The sequence below is a fragment of the Alligator mississippiensis genome, chromosome 8, assembly GCF_030867095.1.
Source record: "Alligator mississippiensis isolate rAllMis1 chromosome 8, rAllMis1, whole genome shotgun sequence".
In the NCBI taxonomy this organism is placed as follows: Eukaryota; Metazoa; Chordata; order Crocodylia; family Alligatoridae; genus Alligator; species Alligator mississippiensis.
The window spans coordinates 13,334,631-13,347,074 of NC_081831.1; the positions used below are offsets into that span (position 1 = coordinate 13,334,631).

Here is a 12,444-nt window from a genome sequence, read left to right on the forward strand (position 1 = left end):
CCTTCTCTTGATCATGAGCACCATCACCATGCAACTCCACACAGGTTACTCATTGATTAACTGTGACCCATCTCAGTCTGGGTGTAGGTGCCTGTTATCTGCCATTCTCAGCCAAGAAAAAGCTATTTCTCTAGCTGGGAAGCATTGCACTGGCTCTCCAAGGTGGGAATAAACATGGTGTAACGAAGGCTAACAGGCTCAATATGAAGACCTATACAAACTCTATGAGAGAAAAGAAAGGGATCAGGTTCATAATCGTGCAACAGTGCCTCCTACAAGATTTTTTTAGCTTCAGCATTCACAGACAGCACCGTATCCCATACCGTTCCCTATTTGTGACCTTCGTCCTGGTCCCAAAAGGACAACTCTAAACAGAGCTGAGAGCAATGCCAAATTAACCAAGTTAAATAAGAACCCTGGTTTAGCTTAGCTCTGCTAAACACAAGCTGATCTTTGAATGTTGGTTGTCAGAAACCACTGAAAGAAAGTTATGAAAACAAAGGGGTGGATTATGCAACTCTCAGGACACTACCTCTGATCTACCACTTTATGCTGAGGCCAGTTCTGCAGATTTACTCATCTTAAGGGCAAAAACTGCACTTTGGACTGCATACCACTGAATGCAATCAAAACTGGTAGGTAGCAACACCTTATTCCTGGATAGCACCTTTCCTCTTATGATCCAAAAGCTCTAACAAAGTACAAAACATCCCTGCCAGACAGAAACATATTGCTACCTATTTCACCAGTTAGCAAATGCACCTAATGTACACAACTTGTCTAAAGTCACTTGTCAAGATACTGACAAAACTGGGGTTAAGGCACTTAAGTCTGCAACCTGTTAAGAGCAGAAATTTTTAAGTTGGTGGACTGGACATCAAAGCAGCACATCAGCAGCAGTAAATACATTACAAGGCATTGTTCTCTACTGACAACCTAGCTAAGCAGCTTTGCAATGCTATATCATTTTGGTACTACTAATATTAAAGTATTTTAATAAAGGAACAGAAGTGCTTTCAAAAACAGGAGAAAACCTAGATAGCTATGGGCCTGTGTAGATGAAATGGGGACCCTAAATTGAAGTGGTGGGTTTTTAAAAACACTGCTTCAACTTAGGGCCCTTTAGACCCCTGTGTTGTGCACACACCCAAACTTACCTGCCTCTCTGGTGGTGGGAGCGGTCCCTGAGCTGCAGGGGTGGGGTGGTGAGGAGCTGATGCTTCCTTCTGCAGCAGCAGCACCTCCCCCCCACCGGCACCTGCCCAGAGGCATCCAGCTTGGGCAGTCCTGGGGGACACCACTGCCATGGAGGGAAGCACCAGGCCCCCGTACAGCTCAGGCAGGGTCCAGGGGAAAAAAAAAAGAGATCGGGTTCGCTGCTTTTCTTGGACGAAGCCTGCCTTCCCGGGTGGCTGCCAGGCTGCTTGCAAGGGCTTCCTGCAGAGCCCCTGAGCTGCATAGAGCCCAGTGCTTCACTCTGTGGCTGTAGGGCAGCAAACTAAAACTCCTCAGAAGAATTTTAGTTTGCTGCACCACAAGTCATTTAAGGTGCATTATGCCGCTGAATTCGCTAAAGTGGCTGGAATTACTGCGCAATACGCCGCTGACACATGCAAACACCAACACCATTAAAGTGGTGCAAAAGCACTTAACCCGCTTTAAAGTGTCGCGTGCACATGCCTCTCATTTCGTCTACACAAGGCCTACCCTGCTAGAGCCAAGAAAATCTAAGCAGCACTAAAAGTTGAAATAAAATGAAAGGGATGAGCGAGGGACTGGACAGAAGAGAAAGATGAAGAGAAAAAAATTAGCTGATCATTTGCTCAAGAAATAAATATTTTCTGGACAGGAGAAACGGGTATCAACTTAGAGGCTGATTTTCTGGAGACAGCATTAGTGACTGGAAAACAGGCAGTGTCATGATGAGATACATACCCTTTCTACCCTTGTGTTTTCCCTCATCTTCCTGTTGCAGGCCTTCTGTTTTTCAAATTCTTCTGCCCACCATAAATTGCTATCAGTTTTGTACAATATTTCTGTTCTTCATGGATTAACTGATATAACAGTTAAAATGCATTCGCATCTAGGATTGGCACATTTACCAACTAGCACTGATCTGTTGTCCCAGGTGAGACCTAAAGAGAAAGTCAGTCTGTCACAGCAGACAAGCATAATTATGAGAGCCACAGATGAACCCTGCAAGGTGAACTTTCATCACCAACAGAAGCAAAAATCTACCCTGTTTTATATGACACTCATGGGTGAACGCTAACAAACTCAGGCACATTTCTGTTAAAGAAACCAAAAAGTAATTAACTCTCATTCTGAAACCTCCCAAAAATGCCATAACAAGTTTGATGCAAGCGTCGCATCCATGATGTAAAATACACTTTCACTTATGTGTCTCATAATTGCTTCTACAAAAGACAAATTCCACCCATTGTATTTAACCTCCACCATTTACTTTGTCTGAAAGGAGAAGCTTCAAATAAAGACAAGTGAATACTTGGTAAGGGTGGGAAGGGAACGATGGGCACTTGGGGTTAAGAAATCATTGTTCATATAAAAAGCATCCTAAAGCACTTTTCAAATTATTGCGAATGGGGTGACCACTAACCATCAAGAAACAGACGGTTTATAAATTCAGCAACAATTCTCATGAAACTGGTCATTGCATCTTAAAGGTCCTATCCACAACTGATGAGAGATTCCTTTTCATTCAGTTTGAAAATGCTTTGAGAGACAGAAACAAGACCTTCAGAGACTGTTATGCTGAAATGTGGGAGACATCATGGATGTGAAGAATATTTTAAAAAGAAAACAAATAAAACAAGCCTCTTGTATCAGTGTTATAAGTCTAGTGTAGCCAGGATCAAACTACGCTTCGGATATTGCCCTGGTCTAGTTGCCAAGTATCAAAGTTAATAATATCCTTGATATACCTGTGACCTCCATTGTACCTTGCTCATATCTCTTGCAAACACTGGGAAAGAAGCAATTAAAACAGATATCCAGAACAATAAAGGAGTTACCCCTCTCCTCCATCCAAAGCAACTAGATATCCTGGTTTGAACCCACTGGGCATGTCCAGATAAGTGCGGATGTTTGGTTTCCTGGGGACAAGTAGCAGCGGTGCACCTTGTGCCTGCTATCTGTCCTCAAGCAATGCCCATGCCACATGCGCTTTGGCACATGGCAAGTTACCCCAGGGACGGTAGCACTGGGCTGGCCCCAGCAACCTTACCTGGGGTCCTGGCAACCTCCTGGGGCTGCAGCCTCGGCGATCCTGCTGTGTGGAGCCTGACCAGCAACTGCAGTGTGACTCTGGCTCTGCTTTTCAACAGCACATGCTATCCAAGCGTGCACTGCTCCATTTTTCTTTCCCATGGGTTTTTTTGACCCCTGGATATCTTGCACACCCTTGCAGCGAGGCCTTGCAGCACGGAGAATACCAGACAGTGCAGTATGTGGTGCCGCAGACATGTTTGCGGCACCACATACAGCACAGATGAGCTCATCTGGATGTGCCCACTGATGCCATCCAATACAGTCTTCTTATGCCTTTAATGTAGCCTGACTTAAAGGGCTGGTTTGCTCTCCCTTGACTGAACAGAAGACAGGAGTCTCTGGCAGGGAATCAGGTCAGAATAAAGAGCTGCTGCACCTTTTTCTCTACCTGGGTATCTTCCTGGTAGACCTACATACGTGTAGACTGGTTGTTGTTGTACATTTTCCCTGTGATGCTCTTGTCACAAAATAGATAGTGCTGGGTTTTGTTAGCTAGGCACCAGCCAGCCTTCACAATACTACTGTGCTTAAGAAGGTGAAGTAGAAAGTCTGATTTAAATTCAGCCCTTCCCAAGGCTTGGGGATCCATCTATGATTAGATGGATTAAATGGATTAGAGTTAAAATCTTGATCTTAAAAAGAATAGAGATGTGGGACCCTAGCCCCAAAATTGTTTTTTGAAGGTTATAAACTTGTACAGGGTGGCCTGGAAGTTGCTTCAGGTGCATCAGAGGTGTAGTTGACAAATAAGATGGATCAGAATTGCAGTTTGGTGCTGGCTACCATAGACGCCAAATAGCTTCTGATGTGGTCAGTAGAAAGCTGAGGAGTAAAAGGATGATACTTCCTAGCACAGACAAAGCCTGGACAGGAAGTTTATTCAGAAACACTGTTCTGAAGAGTATCCGAGGATCTTTTACCTTTTGCTTGATAGCTGAGTACTCATAAGTAGCTAATAGGAGCGTTTGTGACATCTTAACTTCTAATACAGCACTAAAGTATATGAGGGCTCATTCCATACAAGTGTAAACTTAGTCGTGAAACCCAAGTCCACGGTCTCCTAGTTCAAAAAGGAGTGTTACCAAAGCAAGTACCATGGAGACCACTTTGATGACGGGATTTTTTCTTCCTGCTGGATGTGAATGCCACCTCCAACACTTTCCACTAGCAAATTAATGAGAAACTGATACTGTCCAGTTTCTGGACTAAACAACACGGGTTGCACAAAGCATTTCCTCACTGCTGGGCAGGGAGAGAAGAAGAAAAAGCAAGTTCTTTTCCAACTCAGTCTTTGGTAACATAGATCTTTTCAGATTACTTAGCAATCACTAACCACTCACACAGGAAAATGCATGATCCTGGTATATTACCAGAAATTACTAAACTCCATATCTGGGAATAAAATACAGTACAAGCAAGGTCCTGTATTTTCATGTTCACAACCATAAGAGAGACTGTGAACTCTCACATTATGGGATTTTAGATTTAGTTAGAATAAAAACACCCCGACTTTTCCTACTCGTGCAGCTCTCAGAACTCTGTGAATGATGTAACGACTTCCTCAGCCTGCAGAGATCTGGAAACAACACACCTGAGATGCGTGCACGGATGTCAATATGATACCGATTCTGAAATGTGTCAAACAATTTACATTTCTGCTAACAAGATCAAATGGAAAAAGCCCATGTATCACATTTCTGCTGAATACGTTAAAAGACACTGGGGCGGTTGTAATTGAGGTCACAGAGCAGAAATCTATGCATTGCAGGCAGTTTTAGGCATGAAAGGTACAGGCAGAGACAAGATAGCAAGTGCACACATATGCTATACTCATTAGTACTGCAAATGTCTACCCCTGCCTCTAGTCTCTTCTTTCACTCCACACCAATTTCTCTAACTGATGCTCATCTCTTACATTTGCTTCCAATTCCTGCATGTCATCAAGAATGAAAAGTCTGCAGTTTGGTCTGCCAGACACATCAGTTCCAAAAGCTCTCCTAGCATTTCTGTTCTGTGATGAATTCCAGCAACAAAGAATGCATCCCACTGTGTCAAACAGGATTTCTTTCAGATTTAGCTGTCAAGGGCAACAGTTTTTGGTTAATGTTGTACAGCACCATGTACTTCAATGGCATTATGTAACATAATTACTGGAAGATGAATAATGGTACAGGAAGGAGACAAATATTAACAGTCTCAGCATCAAGTACAGCAGAGGCTGCACTATGATATACAGAATATTTAGCGAATTTGTGGACCGAAAGCAAGTTCTACAGCACTTTATGATATATTTTGTGCTTTTAGAGTTCACAACATGCCAACAACAGAGGGGCAGCCAGAGATCTTGCATTTACATGCTCCAGGTAGCCACACAAAACATTCAAGTTAAGTTTCTCTCTAGATATGGAAAGGGCTTCTTACACTTTCCTTCGCAGTGTACGCCATCTTAGAAACGCTCACAGATTCTTAAGTGAGGGGAAGTAGCCTTTAAGGTATATAATTAGAAGTGCCTACAGAATTTAGAAACTTCCATCTAACTCATATGGTGCACCAAACAAATCCGCTCAGTACTACTCATGTACCTGCTGTACATATCCAGAGAAGCAAGTGCAAAGTCACAACTTTCTCTGGCATTGTTTGTGGCTTACTACAGGGCAGACAAGGTTTCTTAGAAGACAAGAACAGAAGATGATGAGAGGACCGTTAAGTCTTTCTAGATGAGCTATTAGATTCTACAAAGCTAACCCTCCCTGTGATATCACTTGGAAGGCTTTAGGTCTGTTACATGCAAAAAAACCCAACCCAACAACCTATCAGGTTATTGTAATTCAGTATTAAGGTGGTAAAATTAGAACGGAGTAAGGTAAAATTAGAGACAGTGAGCAGTAATCTGCCTAGACTCCTACATTAAATCCTATTAATGCAGCTTTGTGGCAACACTGTAAAATTTGCCAGTTGTTTTTTTTAGAAACTTAAACCTACAGAGTTAAAGTTTTGCATTCTGTGATCCCTTTTAACAGACTGTTTGCATTTCATCTTGCTTTTAAAATGAGAAAAAGGAAACTGTCTGTTGATTAAACATTAATGTTGTGAGTGTCGCATTAAAATTTCAAATTCATACCTTGGTGAAGTGAACAAAATACACAAACAGAGTTCTGTATGACTGAACAGATGATGGCAAAAAATTGATTCATCACTCCCTGTTACTGCAGATGCTGCTGCTGCCTGGAGACTTCTTTTCAAGGATGGATTAGGATAGTTGCAGCAAATCAACAACAAATTATTAAAGTTAAGGCAGAAGTTGCCAAAACAAAAATCAAGGGTGCAACCCAAAAAAGTGAAGAGGTCCTTAATTTTGACATGCCTGTCTTTTTCTTCAGTCTCTAAAGTCAAGGTGTCCAGGTACAGGTGATTTTTCCAAAGGTGTTTCACAGTAAAATGCTTACTTTCCTTTCATATAAACTGGCATAAGAGAAGGGACTATGCAGGTCTCAAAACATATACACTCCCTTCCCTGATTTCCCAAAGGACTTTGTTAGGCTCTAAGGCTTTAAAAGGCCCACTGAACCACTGAATACAAGTTTAGAAGCCACATTTTGCATCAATTGTTATCCCAATAATTCTTCATCCTCCTAAGTTGTGTCTACACAGTGCTTATTACTGTGACCACAGTTAACATGGATATAGCCAAGTCAATTTGCAGTTAGCTAGCTCAGATAATGCAGCACGAAGTTCATCAAGGGCTGCAAAAAGCTAGCTACAGTTAACTGGGGTATGTCTGCACGAGCTGTGGTTGTGGTAAGGACTGCTGTGTAGACATACCCTCAATATACACAAGCAGGTGCTTCTCAACAAGGGCTGCTCACATACCAAATTCAGAGAGCTTGCCATTTTTCTTTTGCATGAAAAAGCTTTCTGCAGTTATCATAGGATATGTGAGCTGTGGCAAGGAACTTCCTCACATTTCAAGAAAGCATGCCATTAAGTGACCAAGCACTGACAGCTTAGCTCAGCAGTTGGATAACTTTAAAGTGCCAAATGTCTGAAAATCGGGTGTTGTAAATAAAATGCTTTCATCTCCCTTACTAATCTTTCTACACGGCAAACGCAATAAAAACAGGACTTTTGTGCTTAGATATCAGAGTGGGCTTGATTTAAATCAGATCGATTTAAATTATGTTTTAAATCATGATTTAAATCATTGGTCAGGAAGCCTCGATTTAATCACTGTGGTCTACAAAAAGTGCATTCTTATTGTTTGATATCCTTTATTCATAACTTATTGAAACTTTGCACTTTTACAGAAAGGTAAGGGCTTGACTGTGTATACAAAAACTTGCAGAGACACGACAGGGCTGATGGGTAGGTAATCAGGTTTGTTCTCTCTCATCTCCATATATTGCTGTTAACAAGGATGTTATCTCTGGAGAGACAAACCCACAGTTTAAGAACTGAAACCAAGGATCACAGAGATGCTTCATGGGATCTTCTGGACTGAGCACAGAGTCCCATTGCGGAGAGTGGTTTTCTTTAATCTTTACTAATCTAGAGAGAAGCCTCTTAGGAACCCCATAAAATCAGGCCCCTAATATAGTCTATGGCCTGTTATGACCCATTTATAAACTTTTCTTAAAAGGTTACATGAATATATGGTCTCAATTAGTTTATAATTTGAAGTTATAATCCCTATTCCATGATGATATCTTTGAGCTTTAACGGGTCTTAAAATGACCTTTATATAGGTTTATTTTTTAAAAGCATCTTTAAAAAATAAAAAAACATGATTAAATAAAGATTTTGATTTTTTATAGGCTTTTTTTTAAAATGAAAAATAGTTTATTTTTATCCACACTGTTAGATGTGGAGGATCTCTAGGTACTCGTTAAATGAACCCTCACAACACTGTCATCAAGGATTATTTTTATATTATATGGAATGTTTTATTCAACATGATATAACCAATTAGTACCAGAGTCCCCACCCCCAGTCCTATGAATTAACCTCTGGCCTAGATACCCATCTTCCCTGTCTAACAGGAAGAGTCTTGAGTCTTTAGGTATGTGACAAATGAAAGGTGAAAAAAATTCAGTCTGCCCAGATGATTTCCTGGACTTTGCTCTGTTTTACCTGAATGATAGTTATTTATTATCTCAGATACAGAAAAATAAACTTGACACAAATTTCATCATCAGCTCTTATTTGTCAGCTGTAAAACAGGTCCCTTGATTCTTTCTACTAACGCAAAGCCAAAACCCTTATGTAATTATTGTACATTTATGCAATATTTGAGTAAAAAACAGAAATACAAATAGAGCTACAAATTCTACAGTAATCTCATTCATACATTAGGCAAATATAGCAATGAACTCTCTTAATGTGCACGCAGTTAATACAGAAAATTTATCTGCAAAATGTGACGAAGTTATGGCTCTCGCTGTTACATTAACATTAGAAATCCTTAATTTTACTGTCAGCACCCAGTCCCAACCCCTTTATATTTAAAGGCTTTCTACTGACTTGAGTGCTTATTCAAAAATCCATTAACCTACATACCACAAAAACAGGCCTGGTGGAGGGTTTCAAAACAAAACAAACAGACAAAAAACCTTCCTTTAAAGAGCTGACATTTTATATATTTCTGCAAATTGTACAAAAAAGGGTATCTTATGAAGAAGAAAAAAAAGACAGAAATATATGTACAAATATTATGTAAATTTACACATCTGAATGATGTTCCATATATAAAATATTGGAACATCATTCAGATGTGTAAATGTTCATTTAAACCAGGGTGCAACAACCTATGGCCCCTAAGCTGGGATCTGGCCCACAGAAGTGTGGTCTTCACTATAGGTACTTTCCCCGATACTGACACAGGGATGAACAGAACAAGCAGCCAAATTCTAGCACCTGCCCTCCGCTGACCCTGAGTGGGTTATTCCAGTCCACAGCTGGAAAAGGTTGCCTACCCCTGATTTAAGTTAATGGGTTACCAGACCTCAGATTGACTTATATATACAAGTTTGTACGTAAAAGAGTAACTGTGTCTTATGTTTAACACGTTATTGAAAACAATCCTTCCTTTTTCATAAAAAAAAATGGTCAATAACGGTTACCAGTGTACAAGGTATTCCAGGTAAGTGCGCAGTTTTAGTACAAAATAAAGGCTATGCATTTCCCTGAACTTGACTAGACACAGGGTATACTAAGTGGTTGTACCTCATTACTAACTAGCCATTCACAAGGGAACAGAATAATTAATCAAACAGCTGTTCACACTTCCTTAGCAGCTACTGTGTCAGTGCTGTATAGCAGTGCTAGCACTATGGCCATAGTTTTGGAGTTGACAGCTGCTAACGAGTTACAAAAATGGAGTACTAAGTACAAGTGCAATAGGCAGTAAACAGTGTCTAAAAGATGTTACACAAGTTACGTACTTAACCAAAATGCAAGTAGACAATATGTATGAGAATCTAAGCCAGAAGCAAAAAACTAGGCTCATATTATGTATTTTAGTGGATTTATCCAATATCCATTAACAAAGTTGACTGTATTTACATCCTGCAGACTTGTTAGCTAAGCCACAAGAGCTACTAGCTGCCATTTCTCCATTAGGATGGCTGAAACTGGACTACACTATAAAAACATTTTCATTTTAGGACAAGCAAATGAATGGTATTGGCTGCACAATGCCTTATAGTTTGCCAAGGGTTGTATTTGTGATCAATGTAATTGTAAGCCAGATCTACATTCCAGGTCATTTTCCAAGTGGCATCTAAATTGAAGCATTTCTCCTCGGAACTTCTACTGATGTTAAAAAAGATTTAGAGTCCACCAATTTCTCCTGGGAACTACTACTGCTGTGTAGGCTGTGTGTAGATGAAACGAGAGGTGTGTGTAAACCACACTTTAAAGTGGGCTAAATGCTTTTGCACCGCTTAAACAGTGTCAGTGTCTGCACGCCTTGGCAGCATATTGTGCATTAATTCCAGCCACTGTAGGAAATCTGGCGGCATAATGCGCCTTAAATGACTTGGGGCACAGCAAACTAAAACTTCTTTGAGGAGTTTTAGTTTGCTGCCCCTACAGCCACAGAGCGAAGCACCAGACTCCATGCAGCTCAGGGGCTCTGCAGGAAGCCTTGCAGGCACCTGGCAGCAGCTCTGGAAAGCAAGAAACCCAAGAAAAGCGGAGAGCCTCTGATCCTTTTTTTTCCTCTGCATCCACCCGCTCTTCCAAGCCTGCCAGCCTGCCTGAGCTGCACAGGGCTTGGTGCTTCCTTCTGTGGCAGCAGTGCCACCCCACCCCCGCCAGGTGCCTGCAGGCGGGTGCCACCTGCGGGGTGGGGCCACAGCAGGAAGCACCAGCCCCCCCTGCAGCCCAGGGACTGCTCTGCCCCCCACCAGCTCACCCTCCCTTCCCTGCTGGAAAGGCAGGTAAGTCAGCGGGGTGTATGCACGACACAGGGGTTTAATCAGCCCTACACTTCAATTTAGGGCCCCCGTTTCATCTACGCATGCCTGTAGTTAATGAATTTGACCCAAATATCTGGTCCAGCCCCCTCTGAAGCCAGTGGATTTCTAGAGCTGCAGAGTCATTATGTTAAGAAGTTAATGGAAATCTGCCTCAAACATTTTGTGTAAAGGAACTTTATTGAGAAAATGGGTCAAAGGTGCTTAGTTCCACTAGGAACTGCATTTATGACGAGCTGGAAGCTGTCCAACTTGATTGTGAAAGGTGCTGTTTGCTCACCATTGGGCAGATTTAACAAGGGAGAAATAGAAGAACAGACAACCCCAAAGCTATTCCACTAGTCACAGTCCCTCTCTCAGTTACGAGGACAGGGGAACTCTAATAGGCCTAAGTTCGATCTGAAGTAAGGAACTTCACAGAAGTGCATTAAGGCCAGAGTCCTTGCGTTACCCCTTCTACTCCTGTCCCTGTTTTCGTTAGTATTTGTCCCAAGTAACCAGTAACACGTCACTATTGGCCCCCCCATACGAAAGGAGGCTCATAGTTTCCTTGGCAGGCCTGGTCCTGCCATATCTCTGATGTGTTAAAAGTCCCTGCATCGCCCCATTAGTCATCAACCTGTTTAAGTGCGGGACCTTTACTTCTTCACGGGGAACTGCAGTGCCTATACGCCACATTGTTTTCAGCCTTCTTACAAGGCTTGGCTCTGAAGAGGATAGTTCCTGTTGACAGCTCTATAATCAGCACAAGGACATACAACAGGTTTTACCCAAGACGAGGAACTGAACCAAAGTTCACTGAAGACAAGATTTCAGTGGATTTTGGGGCAGGCGGTCAGCTTGCTTTGACACTTGACCTGCATCTGATGAAGGGAACTGAAGCTCATGAAAACTCGGGCTTTATATATCTACTTTGGTTAGTCTATAAGATGCAAAACTACCCTGCCTTCCACTTGACCTGTAGCCCAGACAGTCCCAGATGGATTTCAGGTCAACCACGTGCCTTCCTATGGCTTTTTCCTGATGGCAAGTGTTTCTCTGCCCTGGCTGTGCAGCAGGTCAACCCCATGCCTCCCAATAGGGCCCTTTTTTTTTGCTGGAAAGGGGGGCTCTGAGCCCCAGTCAGGCCGTAGGTCAGCCCCTGTGAGGGGTTTCCCTGCTGGAAAGCATCCCCAAGCCCTGGCCGAGTACCAGCTCAGCGCCCCTGTGCCTCAGCCCACCCTGAGGACAGGCAGACGCAGTTCCAGGTACCTTTTGAACCAGTAGATCTCATCGGGGTCGGCGATGCCGTACTCGCGCAGCTTCATCACCATGAGGGCGCTCTTCCGGATGGCCACCTCGTAGCGCTGGCTGCGCGACAAGAAGTTCAGGTCCTCGTGCTGGAATTCGGGGTCGTTCAGGACCAGCGCCTCTGCAGGGGGGTGAGGGGAGAGAAGCAGGGGGACCCCATTACAGCACTCGGGGCTGCCCCAGCCCCCGGGGATGGGGGGACGTGGGGTCTCCCAGGCCAGTGTCCCCTCCAGTAGTGCGGGGGGGCAGGGGGCGGGGCCCCCAGCAGTGTGGGGGGCAGGGGGCGGGGCCCCCAGCAGTGTGGGGGGCAGGGGGCGGGGCCCCCTCAGCAGTGGGTGGGGGGCCGAGGGGGCGGGGTGTCCCAGGGCATGTGGGAGGGGCCTGGGGGCTCGGG

At 43.2% G+C, this 12,444-nt stretch overlaps 1 protein-coding gene across 2 annotated transcripts in view; it reads right to left on the reverse strand.

Annotated features, from left to right (window-relative positions):
• The window catches only part of ACOX1 (acyl-CoA oxidase 1), a 33,669-nt gene that overhangs the window by 21,076 nt on the left and 149 nt on the right, over window positions 1–12,444 (reverse strand). For both annotated transcript variants that reach the window (XM_006269238.4, XM_006269239.4), the window contains exon 2: window positions 12,012–12,171. In XM_006269238.4, coding sequence (XP_006269300.1) covers window positions 12,012–12,171 — 160 coding nt within the window. The remainder of the gene's footprint in view (window positions 1–12,011; window positions 12,172–12,444) is intronic.